This window comes from Brassica napus, chromosome C1, assembly GCF_020379485.1.
Source record: "Brassica napus cultivar Da-Ae chromosome C1, Da-Ae, whole genome shotgun sequence".
Taxonomy (NCBI): domain Eukaryota; kingdom Viridiplantae; phylum Streptophyta; class Magnoliopsida; order Brassicales; family Brassicaceae; genus Brassica; species Brassica napus.
Window position 1 is genome coordinate 48,881,559 of NC_063444.1, and position 25,076 is coordinate 48,906,634.

General features: G+C 40.7%; 1 protein-coding gene and 1 long non-coding RNA gene across 4 annotated transcripts; both read left to right on the plus strand.

Annotated features, from left to right (window-relative positions):
• Positions 1-3,789: 3,789 nt before the first annotated feature.
• Positions 3,790-7,518, plus strand: LOC125580098 (probable F-box protein At5g47300). Its single transcript, XM_048744072.1, has 3 exons — positions 3,790-3,819; positions 3,939-3,995; positions 4,108-7,518. The coding sequence occupies exons 1-3, from the start codon at positions 3,790-3,792 to the stop codon at positions 5,293-5,295; spliced, it is 1,275 nt and encodes a 424-aa protein (XP_048600029.1). The 3' UTR covers positions 5,296-7,518.
• Positions 7,519-15,976: 8,458 nt separating this feature from the next.
• LOC125580368 lies at positions 15,977-18,659 on the plus strand. 3 transcript variants are annotated; one of them, XR_007318118.1, is made up of 8 exons: positions 15,977-16,357; positions 16,622-16,897; positions 17,040-17,137; positions 17,221-17,420; positions 17,502-17,605; positions 17,692-17,744; positions 18,205-18,328; positions 18,440-18,659. It is a non-coding gene; the product is annotated as an uncharacterized LOC125580368 (long non-coding RNA). The 3 variants fall into 3 exon arrangements; XR_007318119.1 differs by having other exon boundaries at positions 15,981-16,357; positions 16,633-16,897; XR_007318117.1 differs by having other exon boundaries at positions 15,977-16,897.
• Positions 18,660-25,076: the final 6,417 nt, after the last annotated feature.

Sequence of the window (25,076 nt, forward strand, 5' to 3'; positions counted from 1 at the left end):
AATCTTTGTACCTCTCTGGTCGTTTTAGGTGATGGCATTTCCAGGAATGTCGCTATTTGTTTCGGGTTGGCTTCGATGCCTCTTTCGGTTACGAGGTAACCTAGGAATTCGCCGGAAGGTACTCCGAAGGTACACTTAGCTGGGTTTAGCTTCATGTCGTATTTGTTGAGGATTTCGAAACATTCTCTTAGATGGGAGATGTGGTCCTCCCCCTTTGAGGATTTGACTAACATGTCGTCGATGTAGACTTCCATGGTTTTTCCGAGTTGTCCAGCGAACATTTTATTTACTAACCTTTGATAGGTAGCTCCCGCGTTTTTCAAACCAAACGGCATGACCTCGTAACAATAGGTTCCTCGTTCAGTTATGAATGCGGTTTTCTCTTGATCCTCAGGATCCATCATAATCTGGTTATATCCTGAAAAGGCATCCATAAAGGACAAGAGCTTGTGTCCAGCCGTTGCTTCGACCAAACGATCGATATGAGGTAACGGGAAGCTGTCCTTAGGACAGGCTTTGTTTAAATCGGTGAAGTCTACACAGATTCTCCATTTCCCATTCTTCTTTTTTACTACCACTGGGTTAGCTAGCCAATCGGGGTATTGTACCTCTCGGATGGACCCGGCCTTTGTTAGTCGATCGACCTCGTCGTTGACAGCTTGGGCTTTTTCTAGACCTAGCTTACGACGTTTCTGTTTGATCGGTTTAAAAGTAGGGTCTACATTGAGCTTATGAGTGGTGACATTTGCATCTATGCCTTTCATGTCGCTGGTGGTCCATGCAAAGGTTTTGATATTCTGTTTTAGGAATTCGACGAGCTCCTTTTTGGTTTCGAGAGGTAGCTCGGATCCGATGCTCACATGTTTCTCAGGATTTGAGTCGTCGATGCTAACTTTTTCGGTGAGGTTCTTAGGGGGACCTCGGATATTTCGTTGCATTTCGCGACTCTCCTGGATCTGTAATTGCTATTGGGGGGATTCTTTTATGATCTCGAATCCTCCCAGGTAACAGATCCTTGAAATCTTTTGGCTACCGTGTATGGTAGCTATTCCGTTGGTTGTTGGAAATTTCACGCATTGGTGATAAGTTGAAGCTACTGCTTTCATCTTATGAATCCAAGGCCTTCCGAGGATTGCGTGGAAAGGGGATGGTTTGTCGACAACTATGAAGTTGGTCATTTTCATGACTCCGCCAGCTATAATTGGGAGCTTAATTGTTCCCAATGAGGTGGCTGTTTCACCTGAGAAACCTACGAGGTTGGATTTCTGGTCGACAATTTCGTAGTCGTCTATTTCCATTCCCTTTAGTGCGTTGTAGAAAATAAGATCGACGGAGCTTCCGGTGTCGATCATGAGCTTAGGTACCTCGTACCCTGCTATATTTAATGTTATGACAAGGGCATCGTCGTGAGGTCTATCGAGGTCTAATGTCTCACTCTCCCAGAAAGAGATCTTAGTGTTAGACTCAGGCTTGGTCGGTTTGGACTGAGTGTTTGACACAGCTTTCCGTACGTGACTTTTAATAGAGTTAACGGAGTCTTGACACACATCGGACCCTCCAAGGATGTAATCGATCCTTGAGCCAGGGCTCGATTGGGGAGGTGGTTTACTCAAGAGGGCCTCGATTTGTAGGCTTTTTCCTTGTGGAAACTTTCCAAGGATCATATCGACTCTCTTTTTGGGAGCTGGGGGTGGTGAGTCTGTTTCTTTTTCAGGTGACCTCTCGCGTTTTGGAGAGCTATCTCTGGGACCTCTCTTCTGATAAGGTTGTGGCTTTTTGAGGTCCACATCTTTTATTTCTCCGGCTGCGAATTTAGCAGCCAGTTGTCGTTGGAGGTCCCAACATTCTTCGGTTGAATGTCCCTTTCGATCGTGGTAAGAGCAATGTTTGCTCTCGTCATAACCTTTGGACCAGGGGGCTTTAGCTGTCGCGGCGACAGGTTTTTCTTCCTTGTCTTCCTCGACTACGTAAGAATGTTCTCCCTGGGTCTGATTATTTCGGGAGCTACCTCTTTTGTGAGGTCCCTTTCCATCGGAGGCTTCGCCTTTCGGGTGACTCTGGGGTTTCTGTGGAGCTTATCTAATGCTGCCATTTCCTCTTCCAAGGTAATGTATCTAGAGGCCTTATGGAGGGCGTCATCGATAGTTGGAGGGGGATTTAGCGTTAGCTCCGAGAAGAAACCTGATTTATACCAGAGACCTCTCCTAAGAGCCTCAATGGCTACCTGATCGTTGGGATTCGAGAGTTTAGTTCTTACTGCTCTGAACTTTTCGATGTAGACTCGCAGTGAGTCTCCCAGTCCTTGTCTGATCTTCCAGAGGTCAGCCTCAGACGCTTGTTTCAGGATGTGAGTTGAATATTGCTTCATAAAGGCGTTAGCCAATTGATCGAAACTGTCTATAGAGTTCGGCTCGAGGCTGGAGAACCATTCGAGAGCTGTTCCGATCAGGTTTTCGGCAAATGTTCTGCAATATCCTGCATCACACTCTTCCTTTGTGAAGTGAGCTTTAACGATAGCTAATCGGAAGGCTCTTAAATAGGCCTTTGGGTCTGCGTTCCCATCGTATTCAGGAATCTTAATTTTTCGAGTATCTCTTATGTAAGAGTTGGCAATTCTATCGGTGAACGGAGTTCCACGAGTCTCCTCAATTAAGCTCTCGATTTCGGGAGCTGAGCTCGTTACCTTGTGAACTTGAGCTCCCAATTTCTGGAGAGCTGCGTGGGTTCGCTCCATGTACCTGCGAATTGCGTCAGGTCCCTCGAAGGGGAGGACATTTGGGTCATTATCAGATACTCGGCGAGCAGGTTCCTGGCGAGACCGAGCTCGGTCGTCTTCCCAGCTAGCTGGCGAAATAGGTCGCTCATTGGTCCTTAGGCTCCGAGCGAGGTTAGTGCGGAGAGCTGCAGGATCAGCATCCGTCCTTTGGTATTCGTCTGTGCTTGGGGTTGAAACCCTAGCTTGAAACACCGAAGCTGATGTTCTGCCCCCGGACGGTATGTTGGTTCCTGCTCCAGACCCGGAAGGAGGTGGCGGTGGAGGCAAACGGGTGCTCCCACCGGTGTTTCGATCAGGCATGGAGCTAGTTGTAGCTACATTGCTCCCCATGGTGCTGGTGATAGGAGGGGTAAACGCAGGAGCTGTCCTAGCGCGAGGCGTTTGGAAAGCAGGTTCCTGCCCTTCTGCACCTGGGCTATCAGGGGAGAAGTTCAGGCGCTCTCTAGGGAAGGAAGGGTCAGCTAACCGTTCATGGAAAGTGACTCCTCTTCCCTGGTGGACGGACGGTTGGGTCGTTGCGGATTGAGATCTGGTTATCTCTTCGAACTGTTGCTGCCGTTCGGCTAACTGTTGCACCGTTCGCTCGGTCTCTTGAGCTTTGTCCACTAACTGGAGCATCATCCGACGGATCTCAGAAAGCTGATCTTCCGTTTGGTTCGGAGCGGATTGATGCGATGGGTTATTGAGGGCTGAGGACCCAGAGTTGGTCCCTCCGGAGGCTCTCGGGTTATTTGCCCCCGGAGCAGTGCGATTCGGTGAGCTATTGCTCTGGTTCGATTGATCGGGGTTAGATGGATTCGTTCCGTCTAATGGATTCATCCTTTAAGCTTTAGAGAAAGGGATTCGATTATTTGTCCCCACAGACGGCGCCAATTGTGAGAGACAAGGTTTCACTTCTTAGATTTAGGTTAGGTCAAGAGAGATGAATGAGAATCGTGGGCTGAATCCCGTAAATAAACTTGAAGAATGAATATGATTTTATTGATGAGTTGAAAGATGATGAATACAAAGGAATGTATCTTGAGATGATTGCTAAAGAATACGTAATGCTTTTAATCTAGTACAAAAGTTGATATATGGAAAAGAGATCCCCCTTGTCTTTTATCTTCTCCATCTTTATATAGTCTAGGTTTCGTTGGCAACCCTTCAACTGTTCTCCTAGATATTTGGCTTCAATTACGGAGCTCGCTTTAGGCTCCTCTTGACCGAGTCTCTTAAGGTGTTAGCTCACTTTCTGTCGTGACCTCTGCTATGATGTCTCCCAGGTCCAGTCGTCAGCTCGGCTTTCAGCTCCCTTTGTTATGATGGGCTTATCGCAACCCACATGCTAGCTCACGCTTATCGGTACCTCACCTGAGGGTCATATTCGGGTCCAACAGGACCTTCCATGTGATTTGATAGAGGAGATACTTTGTCGCGTTCCGGCTACATCTCTGAGGCATTTACGATCTACTTGCAAACAATGGAACTTATTGTTCAACAACCGGAGATTCACAAGAAAGCACTTCGATAAATCCCCAAAGCAGCTTATGACTCTCATGTTGAACGAGTCTATGGTTTGTTCGACGAGAGTTAATCTCAATGGAGTTCCAGAGGTCACAAGCGAACTTAGCCTAGTTGACCCTCTTTATAGTAGTTTAATAGATCATGAGTTCGATATTTATGAAGTCTTTCACTGCGACGGCTTATTATTATGCATCAACGAAGACAACACTAGACTCGTGGTCTGGAACCCGTGTACTAGTCAAGCTAGGTGGATCCAACCCAAAACACGTGTCAGCAGCCATGCTCTTGGATCCTACCATGGTAATAGCTATAAAGTATTGAGCTACCACCCTGACTTCGCAATCTTTGAGAATAACTCTAATTCATGGAGGAGTCTTGATATCACCCCCGACTGCACCATAGAAGATTCTGAACAGTTCATGTCTTTGAAAGGAAAAACGTACTGGTTTGCTTGTGATAAAAAAGATGAGCGTCCCATCAGCATATTCTTACTCAGTTTTGATTATACAAGTGAAACGTTTGAACGTCTACGTCTTCCGTGCCAGAGTTTTCTCTATGAAACTATGTCTATGTCCGTTGTTAGAGAAGAGAAGCTTTCTGTGTTGTTACAGCGAGATTATACGTCAAGGACAGAGATATGGGTGACAAATAAGATTGGTGAGACCAAAGAAGTCTCGTGGAGCATGTTCCTAGCACTGGATTACTCGCCAGCTGGACTTCATCTTCGGGATACCGTAAGTTTTTTGGTCGAAGAGGAGAAGAAAGTCATCGTGTGTTGTGATAGATACTTGGAAGATGAATTCCACGGCAAAAAGTTGATTCACATTGTTGGAGAGCAAAATCAAGTCAGAGAATTTGATTTTGGAGAAGCCAAACAGTGCCCGATTTTGTTTAATTATGTTCCAAGTTTGACACAAATCCACCAAGGTGTAGGTGTGGGAGGGAAAAGAAAAAGAGATACAATTAACGGACAATATGCTGGAAGATGGTCCAAGCTTTTTTACAGAGTTTAGTGGTTTTGTTTTTGATGGGCACAAGTTCTGTTGATTTTAGTTTAGTGGTATTTTTTTATACTACGAAATGTTTCAAGTGAGTTATACATACTTGTTGCTATTGCATTACTTTTCATCATTTTTTTGTATCGTTATATGATCAGGATTCAGGAAAGATCTCTCAGGTTCCAGATCTTTCTTTGACATAATTTACATGCAGGTTTGCATGCTTCTTTAGCGTAATAAATTCAAAGATATAGAACACGACTGACCTAACTGAATTATGTACAAGAATTAGTGAGACCCAAAAAAAAAATAAGACACAAAGAACTTTTACAAATAAGTTTGTGGGGTTTCTCTCATAACAGAAAAGTCTACCAAGTGGCAAAAAATAATGTGTGCAAGAATCCAATTAAGAATAACAACAAGTCTGAAAAGAATGATTCTGTCATGAAACTCCGTAAACAACATGAACCGTCGTCACTTTGATCATCTCGTCCTCTGCATTAGTCATTAGTAATTTTTTAAAACATGATTACCAAAAAAACATGAGCGAACAGTTTAAACGTATAGATGTGGAGAAATCGCATGTTAAACCAAGACCAGCCCATTTAATTTATGTCCAGCTTTTTTTTTTCTTCCGTTCCATACAAATACGTTGGAAATATGCAGTTATCAGTGGGTTTTGAAGCATTCTAAGACATAACGTGAACGTAACATCAATTATCAGTGGACGTGACTACTGACATACCAATTGTTGATATTGATCTCATCTTGCAGCAACAAAATGATGAAACAGTCACAGGAAGTCTCCCTACAACTTCTGTTAGTGTGCCTCATGTTAACTCTCAACCAGAGTTGAACATGAACATTCAGGATGTTCCACGCTTGCACTCGGACTTGATAGCGGATTCTCAGGAACCATATGTTTCTACACATGCCCCTATGGAATGCCAAGATATTCAAGTCTCAACGATCACCACTAGTTCCTCTACCCCACAGGTTCAAGAGGATAACCAAATAGCATCGCCAACTTTAGCCAAGATTTTATCGCCATTAGTAGATATTGAATCTACTCCGATTTCAGCATCTATTATGGAGACTTCTCCATCCAACATTATCAACAAGGAGGTCCAAAATTGTTGATCCTTTACACACATTGGCTCAAGCAAGTGGATTTGAGAGTCCTTCTCGGTTCACTGCGTTAGGTGATGTGGAAGAGGCCCCAGATGAACCAATGAGCTCGCTCGGTTTGACAAGGGGTTTGAGGGAGATTAGACCTCCTAAAAAGTTCCAAGATTTGGAATGGAAAACTGCACGAGGGAGAGGTAAGCGCGGCTGTCGCGGCCGTGGTAACACTCGCTAGTAGCTCTTTTTCATTTCTTTTTTGGTTTTGACTCTCTCATGCCTTGAATGTTTCATAGGTTTGAGATGTTATTCGTCATGAATTGTATTCGTGCAAATTTTTTCTCACTATAAGGTCTACAACCTTATCATGTAAACGTTTTTATTTTAATTGAAAGCCCTTTGTTAAAAAAAAAAATATCAATTATCAATAGTTTATGATTAGTCACAGAAGAGGTAACGTTCCATTTATCGGATGAATCTTTTCACAGCTCCAATACATCCCTCGCATGACCTAGCTACTCAGAGAACAAAGGAATACAACAGAAAAAAGAAAAACTAAGTTAGCGCAACCGTACAACAAAGTTTTTACAAGAACATTTATTAATAAGCATATCACATTGCTTTCGATCTAAAAGAGTTGTGTTCTGTATATTTTTCTCATATTGTAATTGCTTCTTCTTTATATTAAATACAAAATATTTGAAAAAAAAAATTGCTTGCTTTAATTCATACTTGATTAATAAAAACTTTGAAAGTGATATCAGTAATATATATGTTTTACCGCCGTCGCATTAGAGCATTATTATCAGGGTCTCTCAAGTGGGTTGTTTAAATTAATTGTGATTAGAAAAAATAAAAATTACCTATTTATCATAAAGACGTCGCTTAGAGCACTTGCAATGGTCATGCCCACATTGGACCAACTTACCCAACCAAATTTTCCCTCACCCAACCAAATGACTTCTCCTCTTCAAAGTTTCGAACCTCTTGAATCACTTGAATAAAAGCCTTCCCTCACCCAACCAAATGACTTGGACCAACTTACCATTTGCAAGAATTCACCTGATGTTTTGTGCTTAATGAATGTGAGAGTTGGTTGATTTGAATGTGTGGATGCATGATGATGAGTGTAGGGATGAAAAGAGTTCAGATAGACCTAGAGAAGCTAGAGTGTAATAAGAGAGTGTGCTCGTGCTGGATTAGATGTTGAATCGAGTACTAGTTGTGTTTCTTTTGGCTATGAGCTCCCACCTTCAAACCTCTCTCCCTATGAGTTCTAGAAAGTTCACTTGTGGACAAGTAAAAGAACAAGTTTGGGGGAGTTGATATCTTGCATATTTTCATTATCTTATCCATTCATCCATGTGCATTTTGATCATATAGACTAGGATTTAGCCATGTTTAGGTTACATTCTGCATACATGAGTCTCTATCAGGTGTTGGAGTGCCACATGGAGTTCCTGGAGACACTTGGGTGCATTTGGAGCTCAAAGGAGGTGATTAGAGTGATCTTTGGACGAGCACTGCCTGGAGCGACCAGCCCAGAGCGACTATCTCAAGTCACTCCAGCCAGAGCGACCTACCGGAGCGACGCCATGAACTCGCTCGCCCTATACGCTTCGGAGCGACCTCATAGAGCGACAAGGCGAAGTCGCTCCAGCTCCTAGAGCGACCAGTTCAGAGCGATAAGGCGAAGTCGCTCCAGCTCCTAGAGCGACCTCACCACAGCGACCAGTTCAGAGCGACACAGCCAGGTCGCTCGCGAGGAACGACCCGGGAGCGACGTCTTCGGAGCGACACAGCCAGGTCGCTCGCGAAGAAACGACCCGGGAGCGACCTCTCGCAGCGACGTGCCGAGGTCGCTCCACGTCTATTTGTTTGGCCGAATTCATGTTTTCTCAAGGGCCTTTTGGTCATTTCATTATGCACGTTTTTATTTTCTAAACCTATGTTTTAATACTCTGTAAGCCACCAGGAGGCAGAGCTATCTTTGTTCTGAAGAAAACCACCAAAAACCTTGAAAAAGGGGATCTCTTTGATTCATTGATCAGATGTTCTACTGTTGATTTCTATTCTATTATCTGTATTTTCTCTAAATGATTAATCTGAAATCTAATATGGGTTTAAGAGGAATCATGGAGATTAGTGAGTAATCACTTTTTGAATTCATGGGTTAGGGAGATTAAGGGTGATTAGGTTAGTTCTAGGATGTTTTAGTGTAGATCATTCTTGTTCCTTGCTAGTAGAGTATTCTTAATGCATCTTCTGAGTTGGCCACTCAAAAGTTGATCAATAGGCATTTCCCACCCGAAAGGTGTTTGATGAAATGCCTGAGACAACTCTCCTAGGCTTTTAGTATACTTTGCCAAAGACATTTGTTGTTAAAGATGCTAAGATAGCTAATAGACTTGTTAGTAATGATTGCTTTCATATTATTCAACCAAAGACATTTGATGTTTGAGATATGTTAGCAAATGAGCATTCATCTAGACATAGAGCTCGCTTAGAATTGTGTCTAGGCTTAAGGTTGATAGTTTGATTGATCGTTTGCCATCCTTAGTTCGATACTTGATCACCCAAGGTCTAATCCCTCTGCCCATGAGTTCTCTTTTCCTTTAGTCAAGAAAGTATCATTCTGTTATTGCTTTCTAGTTTTAGTCATAGCTTAAAACCCATCTAAATCATTGGTTGCACTTAGATTAAGTGAGTACTTGCATTCTCAGTGCTTTGATATCCCTCAGAACTGGTTCGACAATCACTATACTACAACATTTGTCTTAGGAGCCTTGAAAACTCCTAACATCATCTCTTAACTTTTAACTAAAAAAACTAAGAATCGGTTCTTAAAATTCTTATTTAAGAGCCGGTTCTTAGCTTTTTTAGTTAAAAGTTAAGAGACGGGTTTTTATATTCCGCTAAGAACTCCACCTTAAGAACCCCCGATAATCATGCTCTTAGAGCATCATTATCGCACAAACCCTTAATGGATTTCTTATTTATTTATTTTTTTCGTTTTTGTCTGATTAAAAAAAAATAAAAAAGAATCAATCGTGGGCCGCCACGTGTCAGTGGGTCCCGCGAACAGTTGAAAAAACCCACCGAAAACGTCTCTTATTTGGCGACTTGGGCATACGGTTTTTGTTATTTTGTGCCCCTCTTGTACTTTTTGCTTAAGAGACCTTTTTTTTACAGGGATAAAGATGCTCTAAGATGATTTTATTTTTTACCAACATAATTGATAACCTACCCTTTTCTTGTCTTAAAATTGTTGTTTTTGTTCACATATATATATATATATTCATTCACTCTTGTTTTTCAGGCTCCACTCTGAGAAAGCATCCCTTGCATGAGAAAGGCCAAAGATCACCAGAAAGGTTGGATACTCTGTCATGTATCTTTTTTCTGATCCTTATCTTTGTGTTGGATATGTATTTACTATTTAGCTGTCTTGTTCTTTTTTGTGTTGGATATGCCGTCGCAGTGAAAGACTTGATATCCAAAAAATAGGGTGGGGCACATGCCACACCCTCTAATACACTAACACTGGGACTGCCCCTGGTTTTGATCTTCTTTTTTTTTTCATATTTCCCGTGAGAACAATGACAAGACAGATTTTTTGGCTAAAGAGACCACTTATGGGAATAGTGCTTATGAGAAACTTTTAAAACATATATGGGATTTCCCGAATGTATTTGATACATATTCCAGATTAGAACTCGTCTTTGATGTTTTATAATTTACAACCAAATTTTATAATACGACTGTTAAATATTATTGACTCTAATTTACCGAAATTGTTCGCTCAAAACAAATAAATAAAATAATAGTGATTTTATAAAATCGATACTGAATTAATTTATATTGATAAAAAAAATATAAACCATATAGGAAAAGGAATGAGGAAAAAAGTCGTATATATTAATCTTGTAAGAGTGAGCAAACGAAAACCCTAAATAACAATTCAAGCCACCATCTTAAGACTCACGATGATGAGAAAAAACACATTAAAGATGTCGGACCTTCCATGTGATTTGATAGAGGAGATACTTTGTCGCGTTCCGGCTACATCTCTGAGGCATTTACGATCTACTTGCAAACAATGGAACTTATTGTTCAACAACCGGAGATTCACAAGAAAGCACTTCGATAAATCCCCAAAGCAGCTTATGACTCTCATGTTGAACGAGTCTATGGTTTGTTCGACGAGAGTTAATCTCAATGGAGTTCCAGAGGTCACAAGCGAACTTAGCCTAGTTGACCCTCTTTATAGTAGTTTAATAGATCATGAGTTCGATATTTATGAAGTCTTTCACTGCGACGGCCGTGGTAACACTCGCTAGTAGCTCTTTTTCATTTCTTTTTTGGTTTTGACTCTCTCATGCCTTGAATGTTTCATAGGTTTGAGATGTTATTCGTCATGAATTGTATTCGTGCAAATTTTTTCTCACTATAAGGTCTACACTCTTATCATGTAAACGTTTTTATTTTAATTGAAAGCCCTTTGTTAAAAAAAAAATATCAATTATCAATAGTTTATGATTAGTCACAGAAGAGGTAACGTTCCATTTATCGGATGAATCTTTTCACAGCTCCAATACATCCCTCGCATGACCTAGCTACTCAGAGAACAAAGGAATACAACAGAAAACAGAAAAACTAAGTTAGCGCAACCGTACAACAAAGTTTTTACAAGAACATTTATTAATAAGCATATCACATTGCTTTCGATCTAAAAGAGTTGTGTTCTGTATATTTTTCTCATATTGTAATTGCTTCTTCTTTATATTAAATACAAAATATTTGAAAAAAAAAATTGCTTGCTTTAATTCATACTTGATTAATAAAAACTTTGAAAGTGATATCAGTAATATATATGTTTTACCGCCGTCGCATTAGAGCATTATTATCAGGGTCTCTCAAGTGGGTTGTTTAAATTAATTGTGATTAGAAAAAATAAAAAATTACCTACTTATCATAAAGACGTCGCTTAGAGCACTTGCAATGGTCATGCCCACATTGGGATCCTTGGCAATTGTTTAATATATTTTTTTTTTTTTTTTTTTTGTTTGAACAGTGAAGGATTCGAGTCCAAAAAGCTCGTCCAATGGTGATCCCGAAGACGGAGTCCTTAGCAAGAAAATATTATTATTTTTTTGTAAAAAAAGTAAAATTGAAAATTTATTAATTTCATAATTAAAATAAAAGGTACAAGGATTCAATTTAAAGATACAAGGATTAAAAGATACAAGGTTTAAATATAAAGATACTAATTATTAATCTTCATCGCCAAATTTATTCCAAATGTTTTCGATCAAATCATTCTTCAATCGTTCATGAGTTTGCCTATCACGAAGATCATTTCGGTTGGGAAATATATTATTGAGAATTGTCGGGATTTCGTTTAGTGTAGGGTTTGCGTTTAGGACCTCCGAAGTTCTGGAAGATGCTCCTTCTTCAAATTCTGAAATATCGTACCGCATTGAATAACCATCTCGTTCATCTTCAACTATCATATTGTGTAGTATGATACATGCTCTCATTATCTTTCTTATCTTCTCTTTGGCCATCGTACGAACCGGGTTTTTCACAATCGCAAACCGAGCTTGCAATACTCCAAAAGCACGCTCGACATCTTTTCGGATTGATTCTTGAACTTGAGCAAATAACTGTTGTTTAGGACTTTGAGGGAGTGTGATACTTTGGATAAATGTTGACCATTTTGGATATATACCATCTGTGAGGTAATATGCCAACTAATACATGTGGTTGTTGACCATGTACCTCACCCTGGGAGCTCGACCTTCTAAAAGGTCATCAAACAGAGGAGATCGATCGAGGACATTAAGATCATTTAAGGTACCTGGAAGACCAAAAATGCATGCCAAATCCAAAGATCTTGTGAAGCTACGGCCTCTAAGACAATAGTCGGTTTTCCGTGGCGACGGGCGTACTGTCTTTTCCAAGCGGTTGGACAATTTTTCCACTCCCAGTGCATACAGTCAATGCTCCCGACCATCCCAGGAAACCCTCGTTTCTCTCCCATATCGAGTAGCCGTTGAAGATCCTCTGCTGTGGGTCGTCGCAGATACTCATCTCCGAATAACTGTATTATCCCATCAGTGAAATGATGTAAACAAGAAAGTGCAGTGCTCTCACCAAGTCGGAGATATTCGTCAACCGTGTCAGCCGAATTTCCATAAGCAAGTAGACGAATTGCTGCCGTACATTTTTGTAGTGCAGTAAGACCCCACCTACCCGTTGCATCTTTTCTTTGCTGGAAGAATGGAAAGAATTGTTCAAGGCCATCGACAATACGTATGAATAATCCCTTATTCATGCGGAATCGGCGTCTGAAAGTTTGTATCGAATATATCGAATGGTCGTCGTTGAAGTAGTCATTGCTTAGCTGGTGCTGTCCTCCTTCGCGGTGTCGTTCAGTATAACTACGGGTCCTTTGCGGTATGGGTTCGGCCTCAACTATATCGTCGTAAATTTCGTCAATGAAATCTTCGATAATATCATCCAATCTCTCCTCGATTTCATCATTTTCATCAGACGAAGCATGTTGATGAGATGGATACAAAGGATTGAGAGAAGCAAGTAGCAGAAAAATATTACAATGGTTTTCGTTCCAAAATATTACAACGGTTTTGGTGATAAGGTTTTTGATGTTGAGGAGAAAGAGATACATATCCGACTACTTATACTACAAGAAGGGAAAACCCGTGACTTATGAGCAGGAACTACATGCCAAAATGCTCTCAGTACTCTAAATCCACCCGTGACAACTCCGCATTAGCTAAGGAACAAAAGAACTCCTATCCTCCCGTGACAACCTGCAACAACACGTTTAAAAAATGGTTAGTTTAGCTGTAACAACTAAGCAAGTTCACACATCACACAACAAGTACTAACTTTTCCTGCAAGTGACCTCAAACAACACACAGTATACATCATAACATTTCAGACATAAGCTTCATTTTTAGTGTTGTTTCGATCTCAGACAATGGCTCTTTCTTGGCCAGCAAGCGATCAAGGAGTTTATTTCTAGACAGTTTTTCCTTAAGTTCCAAAACGCCTTGTAGCTTAGACAACTCCTCATCTCGACCACTCTTCTTCTTCTTACTGGCACCTTTCGCAGCCTTTACCCCGACTGGTCTATCCTCATCTTCTCCAACAACATTTTCTTCTGCTCCGTCAAGATCCACCACTGGCCTCCGCTTTTCCTTTCCACCATCCTTAGCCATATAAGTGGAGGCCCATTTCTGCTCATGCCTGAGCTCTCTCCAGCAGTGATCGAGTGTGAACTTGGTATCGTACTTGGTGAAGAATATGTCGTAAGCAGCTTTGATCACATCATCATCATTTTGGCCGCTTCTCTGCTCCCTCAGCGCATGGTTGTAGCAACCAGTGAATCTGGATACTTCATGATTGATCCTAGACCACCTCTGCTTACAAGAAGTAACCTCTCGCGGTACTTCCCCAACGAGCTGAGGGCTGGCGTTGTAGTAGTCTACAATACGCTTCCAGAAAGCAACAGCTCTCTGCTCGTTGCCTACGAGAGGGTCCTTACTGGTGTTAAGCCAAGCACCAATAAGGATCCTATCCTCTTTGGGTGAATATTTCCTTCTATCTGCAAAGGTCTTAACAGACTCCTCAGGGACTTGCCTACGAGACTGACCAGGGACTTGCCTACGAGACTGACCAGGGACTTGACTAGGACACTCAGGAGGGATTTGGCTAGAACACTCAGGAGGGATTTCGCTAAGAGAATCATCAGGAGCTTGAGACCCGAGCCAAAAAGGCTCGGGTGATTCAAGATCTACTGGCATTTGACTGTACAGCAGGTGTCTATAACCCGACATGGCTGTAAAAATGCTCTGTGTTACTCAAGTAGTTACACAGAGCCTTAAGTAATACATGTTCCAATTTATTATACAATAATAGCCTATCAAATCTGAGCGGTTAGGAAGATAGGAAGCAAACTAAAAGCAATTTAACCAAACACCATTCAAAATCAGTACCAAAATTAAATCCTATGTACTATAGCAATTTAAACGTAGAACCTTTAAAACCAATCAAATCACACGGGTTGGGAAGATATAAAGCAAATCAGTAGCATTTATTAATCTACAATACTATTTGAATTTTTTTTTTACGGAATATACATTGTCAAGTGATAGAAAAGAAAAGCAGAGTACCTTTACTTTTTTGGCCATTGGACAGGTGATAGAACACTCCCCCATTGAAGCCTTTGAAGCTACTCCTGCAAACAAGTAACATTAGGCAGTCAAATGTTTTAATACAAACGCATAAACTGAAAATGAAATCCAAATAAGTCGAGAACTTACCATGTAGAACCAAGATTACCAAACCTATGACCACTAGCAGGCACACCATTAGCTTAACTCGTGTGGTATCCTTTCTTGCGTCGTACACAGTCTTCTCTAGCAGCAGCAGCTTCTTCTCTCTCTCTGCAACTGCTTCCTTAAGCCGTCTTATCTCCGTCTGAAAGTCCCTCATCTCCTCCATGACCGCGTCATCCCACCACTTCCAGATGTGAGTGGCTCCATCAACGACATTGTTGCAGGTGAAATACCTACGGCCTGGATCTTTTTCCGTGTAGGCTGTAGCAACAACCGGCTCACTCCCACAGTAGCAGATCGTCGGGATGCCATCATCCCCCTCAGGTTGAGGTTGGTTCTGAAACGGCTCTCCATTATCGAAGCTACTCTGAGCTTCATCGGCGTACAACTGAGCTTCAGCGTCGAGAAGTGAGGTGATGTCGATGGACGTTGATGATGAGGATGGCTGGCTATAGCTATACCTTCCCATTTTCCTTAACCTGCAAAGACAAGCAAAAAGCAAAGATTAGGATTGATTTTGACAATAAGAAAGACGAACACCATTCGACACTAAATAGAGTCGCAACCCTAAATCGATTGGAAAAAATAGAGACAACCCTAAATCGATCGAAAAAAGGATTTTCAAATCCGTAAATCGATCGAGACCCAAAAGGGTTTTCAAATCCCTAAATCGATCGAGACCCAAAAGGGTTTTCAAATCCCAAAATCGTTCGAGACCCAAAAGGGTCTTCAAATCCCTAAATCGATCGAAAACTAATCGAAACCTGATTTAAACGGAAAATAATCGATTGAAACAAAACAAAATCGATTGAAACGAAAGCAAATCGATTGAAAATAAAAAATCCCCAAATCGCAGATTTTTTTCGAACCCTAATTTTGATACGAAACGATTCCAACTCTATTGAATATAAATGGAAACACTCTAGTTCGATTAATATAGAAAAAAACGCTTCTACTTACCTTGACGATCAGACGGAGTTGAATCGCGAAGGTGGGATCCGACAATCGCCCTAGAGAGTTGAGAGGTTTTTTTTTTCTTTGCTTTCGTCGAAATGACGATTTTTTTCTCGCCAAGACCAAACACATTCGCGCCTCCGTCCAATCTATTTCCGCCACGTCGTCCACGGACCGGGTCCGTCAAGATGCCATTTAATCCGTCAAATGGGCTGGGTTTATATTAGTTAAAAATACAAAAAGTGCAACGGACCGGACTGACGGATTCGTTGTCATGCCCCGTTACAAGTGCTCTTATTAGTTAGGAGGAGGAAGAGACGTTGCTTAGGGGACACGCATCACACCTGGAAGTCTCCTACTCTCTTTCTTCTCTATCTCTCTCCCGTCTTGGTTTGGTGAAATCCGTGGGTTTGGAATCCAAATCGTCGTGATTGATCGTCGAGGACGAATCAGTGGGCGATTCCGTTAGCTATGGTGGGGTGGGTGATAGCGTTACACGGCGGCGCCGGAGCCATTCCGATCAATCTCCCTGACGAGCGACGTATCCCTCGCGAGACCGCCCTCCGTCACTGCCTCGATCTCGGCGTTCCGCCCTCAAATCCGGCAAACATCCACTTGACGTCACCGAACTCGTCGTACGCCTCTCTCTCTCTCTCTCAGTCGGATCGTTTTGTGATTCGGTTATCATATAGTTTTGTAGCTATCGATGAGGAAACTGATTACTAGGAGACGAAATAGATAGTCAACGGTTTTAGTTTCTGAGTTATGGTGTACACTGCTTAATCTGAATCTGAAACTATCAGTTTTTTTCTAGGTTCTGGTTAAGCTTAATATTGAGTTCTCTTTTACTTTTTCTTGCACATGCATTCTTGCTTGTCTTGATGGGTATATGAACATAGCAATGGATCAGACAGAGGAGTATGTCAACGGCCAGCTCAAGAACAAATACGGTGATGCCTTGGCGCTTAGAGATGAGTACTTTGCTGTTGATGATGATGAAGAAGAAGCTGCTGCGTTGGCGCTTAGAGATGATGAGATTCGATCACAAAGCATTTATAGCTCTCGGCTTTGTTGCGTTAAGAGCTGATGGAGAGAGGGAGCTTCTGTTCTTCAGACACCCAAGTGCTGATATGCTTCTTACGGAAGCTGAGCTTGACAAGAACTTAATCCAAAAGGTGAGATTTTGTCTCTCTTTTGATCTACATGTTCAATGTGAGGACTGAGTTACAGGTCATGTTCATAACAGTATGTAGTTAACTAAAAAGCTGATGCACCAATGTGTCTGAGAACTGATTGGTATTGATTTATTATGTACAGGTGAGATGACTTATGTAAATCTTCAACTAAACCCTGAGATGATGATCATCATCATCAGCTTGCCAAGAAACTAACAGCCGTTGACCTTGTTGCTATTGGTATGAGACAAATATCTAAACTTTTTTCTCATATATTGTGTCAATTGAATTGATCTTTTACTACCTTTGTTGAATTTTTGAAGGAGTTGGAACAACAATTGGAGCAGGAGTGTATATTCTAGTGGGAACAGTAGCTAGACAACACACAGGACCTGCTCTTGCTGTATCGTTCTTCATCGCTGGAGTAGCAGCTGCTCTCTCCGCTTGTTGCTATGCTGAGCTTGTTCTTATTGTCCATCTGCTGGCAGTGCTTATCATTATGCTTACATCTTCTTGGAGAAGGGTATGTACTAGATAGGATTCTTTTTTTTTTTACTCAAGTTGATATTTATATACTTTGAGTAAAACCCACGTGTCGTTACAGCTTACTAACCGAGTAGCAAACATCGAATCGTACACGTGTCATAGCGGCCACGAAACGGGAAGGTCCTTCTAGTTCCAACAACAGTAACGACGCAGCAAGCAGAGGTAATTATTGCTTCGTGTTTAATTGGAGCTATTTTCGATTCGAAACGAGATAGGTTTATCTGATTCGGTGTTTTATTATGAAGCAGATGCAAAGGAAAACAATGCGCTCTAAAACATTCAGTCACAGAATCAATTAAAGGTATGTTAAGATTTAGGGGTAAGCGCAAGAAAATGAAATTACCTCCAGCAGCATCCGCAAAGATTCTGCTGATTTTTTTTATTATCTATTTTCTGATTGTTCCTGCATCAGAGGCCTTTTAGTTTCTCAATCAACTGCTTGTGAATTTTGATATATGCTTTGGTTTTATTCCACTTGGAACAATCCCGTTGATAACTATTGACAAGTTTAACAAAACGGTCCGTTGCTTATATGTTATCAAATACTAATTGAGCTCATGTGACATGCATAGGTGCGTAAAGTTCAATCAAACAACCCCTCAGTCCTACAAGAATCCACCTAGACGTCTTTTGTTATGTTCCCAGAGTAGATATAGACAGGAGCTTAGTTTGAGTTTTGTCTGTTTTGTCTGGTCCTTGATTCTTAGGGCGTTTCAGAAATGGTGCTGACATTTTACGCTGTGATTACTTGCATTTTGCAGGCATATACATGATGATGATCATTGTTTATAGCTTTCGTCCTAAAAACCAAACAGGTGAGGTACTAGAAAGGTCATTCCACTTGGAACATTCCTATTGGCAACCATTGGGAAGTTTAACAAAACGGTGAGTTGATGTACTCGTTGGGGACAGAGATATGTTATAAATACTATCGTAGCTTGGCTCTGAGGTTGAATGCTAATTTTTCTATGTACTTTTCTGTTGATTCATACACAGGTGCTGAAACTTCAATCAAACAACACAAGAATACACCAAGAGGTGTTTTACAGGTCACTGTTATGTTTAGTTTAAGTTGGATGTGTTTGTCTGGTTTTAGCGCCATATCTCAAAATTCAGTAATTGAAGTTGTATTCTGTATCATTTAGATGTCTGTGATTACATTGTATGCTCTATCAATCGCATATTGCAGGCAAAATAAATACTAAAACTACCTTAACATTGTTTCCCAAAAAGAAAAGGAGAAGTGTCTAAGTAGAGTTGTGAGCGTTCCGGCTGATTGAGAATGATCAAGTGCGTTTCTTCACAACCTTGTCGTAGTGGTCCTTGATTTGACCTTTAGTTCTTGTCGTGACTATCTCGCTCATGGCCCTCCAGCTGATTCTACCTTTTTTGTGTCGACATGTTTCCAGCGCTTGAACAAAAACTCTGCCATAAGGAAAAAAAAAAAATTTAATCACATTTAACAAACAAACAAGAAAATGAAAACTTATTTAAAACTAAAGAAACGCTTACTCATGCTCGGCAGCTGTCCAATGACCTGAGTTCTTCTCTTGTACGAAGGGTACAATAGACTGATCAAGAACATGAGTTGGGCTTGGATCGAGCAATGAAGAGTAGTAAACCACTTCATTCAATGGTTTGTTGATTATAGTTGCAATGATGTTGAACCGATCTGCTATATCCCATTTGATACTTTAGTCATAGCCAAGTCACATCGATGCATATCTTGAAAGCTCCACATGCTTTAATCCACCAATAAAAAGTTTGATTAAATTAGCTTTCAGAATAACCTAAAAAATTAAATCAAGAAAGAATAAAACAAACCTGGGATTGATGTTTTCCATAGGAGGAGATGTGTTTGTGCTCAACTCCTTGAGGTAAGCACAAATCTCATCCATGACGTTCCCTTACAGACCATGAGCTAATCAAAGATTCTCATATGATTCTTTCTCTGTTTTCCGTAAACCAAATCAAGAAAGAGACGTGTGATTGATGTTACCTGTTTTGGACAATCTGAGCATCAGCCACCTGGATTTGGATTAATTTCTCGTACGCACTTGCGACTTCTTCCAATGGTTTCTTCATAATTTCCGATATGACGTCGACTTTCCGAGAGGACTCCGGTACTGTTTCCATTGCTTTTAAAAAAACTTGTAATTCATGTTGAGTCCACATGATCATGATGATGATATGAGGATGGAGAAGATGAAAGAAACTTAGAGAAAGGGAGAGAGAGAGAGAGATCAAGAATGGGGAAGAGATGAAAGAGCGTGGGAAGGGTTTTTCGAATGAATCATTCGAATATTTATAGGCAAGTAACCGCCACATTACAACTTATTTTTAAACTTATTGTTGGGGTTAATATGCGTAATGATTATTTGGATCAACTGGTTTGAAGGTTAGGGTTTGATTATTAGTGGCACGGGTTTGGTTTACTTTTTTCATACATAAATTTAACCGAAACAAATTATGGTTTGGTTTGGGTTTTAATTGGGTTATATAAATTTGTAACTAGATTATTTTGGATTTCGAAATATATTAGTACCAAAATGTATGGTTTAAACTTACAAAAACGAATTAGCCTAACTAATAACCTAATCAATTTTGAAAATGTATGTAATATCAGTTCAGAACCAAAATAACCGAACATAAACAAAAAAAAATTCAGTTTGGTGCAACTCGGTCCAGCATGTTTGGTTCGTTTCAGAACCGAGGCTAAAGAACTAAGCAAGATTTGAGTTTATATATCGATGACATTGCTTGCAATATACTCTACTGACACTCTAATCAAATGATCAGTCCTTTTTTCCTCCATTCCCCGTATCCCTTTATGCATCGATTCTTCTACAACTTCTAAAGCTTCCCGTTTAAACAAGAGCGTATCTGAGAAGCAAACCCGGGCTCTACATTCACCACTAAACTCCTCACCGTAGGCGTTTGCGGAGCTTATTAGCTATCCCACTAGTCAAACTGTTCGCTTGTCCATTCGAGGTTGTGGTCATGGTTCCTGAACTTGGGAAGTTGTGACTCAGCTTTGTTTTTCTTCTTGGGCTACTGGTGTAGACCGCTGGAGAATTGTATTTGTACTCATAGTTTGGTGTTGAGACAATCAGGAGCTTGGGGGTGAAACAAGCTTAGAATTTGTTCACAAAACTCACAGCGCTTGATCTTCTTCCATGTACTCAGATTCTGAACATATTATACGTGAATTAAAATTAGACAGAACAAACACACACGCAAAAAAAAAAAGTATTAGAGTAGAGAGCAGGTAATAGGAGGACCTCTAAGCAAGAACCAATGTCAAAGTTGTGTAGCCTGGACTCAAACTCAAGGATGGAACCATCATAAAGTGTAGCACGTTGATGTTGCAAGCTTCCTTGTTTAATTTTTACATGTAAATCAAAACACAAGACACACACATAAACATTTGTTCAATCAACCATCTCTCTCTATCTTGATTTCACAATATAAAAAGATTCATGACTTCATCACGTTAAGTCTAGGAATGGAAGTCAAAACAGTAATGTATGATTTTGCATACCTTCCTTAGCAGCATGGGTAAAGACCCTTCTGTGCCCATAATGGTTTGAAGTTCAAACCTCTCTCCCTATGAGTTCTAGAAAGTTCACTTGTGGACAAGTAAAAGAACAAGTTTGGGAGAGTTGATATCTTGCATATTTTCATTATCTTATCCATTCATCCATGTGCATTTTGATCATATAGACTAGGATTTAGCCATGTTTAGGTTACATTCTGCATACATGAGTCTCTATCAGGTGTTGGAGTGCCACATGGAGTTCCTGGAGACACTTGGGTGCATTTGGAGCTCAAAGGAGGTGATTAGAGTGATCTTTGGACGAGCACTGCCTGGAGCGACCAGCCCAGAGCGACTATCTCAAGTCACTCCAGCCAGAGCGACCTACCGGAGCGACGCCATGAACTCGCTCGCCCTATACGCTTCGGAGCGACCTCATAGAGCGACAAGGCGAAGTCGCTCCAGCTCCTAGAGCGACCAGTTCAGAGCGATAAAGCGAAGTCGCTCCAGCTCCTAGAGCGACCTCACCACAGCGACCAGTTCAGAGCGACACAGCCAGGTCGCTCGCGAGGAACGACCCGGGAGCGACGTCTTCGGAGCGACACAGCCAGGTCGCTCGCGAAGAAACGACCCGGGAGCGACCTCTCGCAGCGACGTGCCGAGGTCGCTCCACGTCTATTTGTTTGGCCGAATTCATGTTTTCTCAAGGGCCTTTTGGTCATTTCATTATGCACGTTTTTATTTTCTAAACCTATGTTTTAATACTCTGTAAGCCACCAGGAGGCAGAGCTATCTTTGTTCTGAAGAAAACCACCAAAAACCTTGAAAAAGGGGATCTCTTTGATTCATTGATCAGATGTTCTACTGTTGATTTCTATTCTATTATCTGTATTTTCTCTAAATGATTAATCTGAAATCCAATATGGGTTTAAGAGGAATCATGGAGATTAGTGAGTAATCACCTTTTGAATTCATGGGTTAGGGAGATTAAGGGTGATTAGGTTAGTTCTAGGATGTTTTAGTGTAGATCATTCTTGTTCCTTGCTAGTAGAGTATTCTTAATGCATCTTCTGAGTTGGCCACTCAAAAGTTGATCAATAGGCATTTCCCACCCGAAAGGTGTTTGATGAAATGCCTGAGACAACTCTCCTAGGCTTTTAGTATACTTGTCAAAGACATTTGTTGTTAAAGATGCTAAGATAGCTAATAGACTTGTTAGTAATGATTGCTTTCATATTATTCAACCAAAGACATTTGATGTTTGAGATATGTTAGCAAATGAGCATTCATCTAGACATAGAGCTCGCTTAGAATTGTGTCTAGGCTTAAGGTTGATAGTTTGATTGATCGTTTGACATCCTTAGTTCGATACTTGATCACCCAAGGTCTAATCCCTATGCCCATGAGTTCTCTTTTCCTTTAGTCAAGAAAGTATCATTCTGTTATTGCTTTCTAGTTTTAGTCATAGCTTAAAACCCATCTAAATCATTGGTTGCACTTAGATTAAGTGAGTACTTGCATTCTCAGTGCTTTGATATCCCTCAGAACTGGTTCGACAATCACTATACTACAACATTTGTCTTAGGAGCCTTGAAAACTCCTAACATCATCTCTTAACTTTTAACTAAAAAAACTAAGAATCGGTTCTTAAAATTCTTATTTAAGAGCCGGTTCTTAGCTTTTTTAGTTAAAAGTTAAGAGACGGGTTTTTATATTCCGCTAAGAACTCCACCTTAAGAACCCCCGATAATCATGCTCTTAGAGCATCATTATCGCACAAACCCTTAATGGATTTCTTATTTATTTATTTTTTTCGTTTTTGTCTGATTAAAAAAAAATAAAAAAGAATCAATCGTGGGCCGCCACGTGTCAGTGGGTCCCGCGAACAGTTGAAAAAACCCACCGAAAACGTCTCTTATTTGGCGACTTGGGCATACGGTTTTTGTTATTTTGTGCCCCTCTTGTACTTTTTGCTTAAGAGACCTTTTTTTTACAGGGATAAAGATGCTCTAAGATGATTTTATTTTTTACCAACATAATTGATAACCTACCCTTTTCTTGTCTTAAAATTGTTGTTTTTGTTCACATATATATATATTCATTCACTCTTGTTTTTCAGGCTCCACTCTGAGAAAGCATCCCTTGCATGAGAAAGGCCAAAGATCACCAGAAAGGTTGGATACTCTGTCATGTATCTTTTTTCTGATCCTTATCTTTGTGTTGGATATGTATTTACTATTTAGCTGTCTTGTTCTTTTTTGTGTTGGATATGCCGTCGCAGTGAAAGACTTGATATCCAAAAAATAGGGTGGGGCACATGCCACACCCTCTAATACACTAACACTGGGACTGCCCCTGGTTTTGATCTTTTTTTTTTTTCATATTTCCCGTGAGAACAATGAAAAGACAGATTTTTTGGCTAAAGAGACCACTTATGGGAATAGTGCATTTGAGAAACTTTTAAAACATATATGGGATTTCCCGAATGTATTTGATACATATTCCAGATTAGAACTCGTCTTTGATGTTTTATAATTTACAACCAAATTTTATAATACGACTGTTAAATATTATTGACTCTAATTTACCGAAATTGTTCGCTCAAAACAAATAAATAAAATAATAGTGATTTTATAAAATCGATACTGAATTAATTTATATTGATAAAAAAAAATATAAACCATATAGGAAAAGGAATGAGGAAAAAAGTCGTATATATTAATCTTGTAAGAGTGAGCAAACGAAAACCCTAAATAACAATTCAAGCCACCATCTTAAGACTCACGATGATGAGAAAAAACACATTAAAGATGTCGGACCTGTGAGAGACAAGGTTTCACTTCTTAGATTTAGGTTAGGTCAAGAGAGATGAATGAGAATCGTGGGCTGAATCCCGTAAATAAACTTGAAGAATGAATATGATTTTATTGATGAGTTGAAAGATGATGAATACAAAGGAATGTATCTTGAGATGATTGCTAAAGAATACGTAATGCTTTTAATCTAGTACAAAAGTTGATATATGGAAAAGAGATCCCCCTTGTCTTTTATCTTCTCCATCTTTATATAGTCTAGGTTTCGTTGGCAACCCTTCAACTGTTCTCCTAGATATTTGGCTTCAATTACGGAGCTCGCTTTAGGCTCCTCTTGACCGAGTCTCTTAAGGTGTTAGCTCACTTTCTGTCGTGACCTCTGCTATGATGTCTCCCAGGTCCAGTCGTCAGCTCGGCTTTCAGCTCCCTTTGTTATGATGGGCTTATCGCAACCCACATGCTAGCTCACGCTTATCGGTACCTCACCTGAGGGTCATATTCGGGTCCAACAGTTGCCCCCAGCTTCCGAATAAAATCCTTTGTCTCGGAAGCTAGAATCTAGCTATCGATCTTATCTTTTCGTTAAGATAATGATTAGTTCTTATCCTATTTAGATTCAGCTTACTCGATCTAACGGTCTTTATTATGTTTGGCAGAATCTATGGTTCAGATGGAGAGGGTTTGAAATGACTTTTCCGAATCTCGAGAGATGATGGGATATAAAGCGGTGAACATTAACTGCTAGCCTTCCACTTTCTCCACGCCTCCGTTCGGTTTTCAAGGTAACTTCTCTCTAAACGGAAGAAGAAAGACGATTCTAGTGGGAGCAGTCCTCACTCGCCTTCGTTGCTGAAAAATCAAGACGTGGTTAACCTCATGGTTCAAGCTCTCGCCCAAAAGGAGCTTGGCCGTGCCTGTAATTCTGACGAAACCCCCGAGACCGCTCCGGAGGGTTGGTTCTGTTGCCATGAGAAGTACATCTCCAAGTCTCACTTGAGATTTCCTCTTCCGACCCTACTGCTTGATCTACTAGATCATTATCAGTTAGCCCTTTCCCAACTCTGTCCCTCGGTTATCCGGGTGATAAACGGCTTTATCACTAGGTCCAAAGAGGAGGGGGTTAGCGTCGGTCTTACCGAACTTATGAGCCTCTTTTCCCTGAAGGAAAGCGCCTCTAAGGAGGGTGGTACCGGGACCTACTACCTCCCTAGTCGTCCCAATCATGTTATCTTCAGATTCTCTAGTAGTGATGACGACTGGAGGAAGAAGTATTTTTACGTTAAAG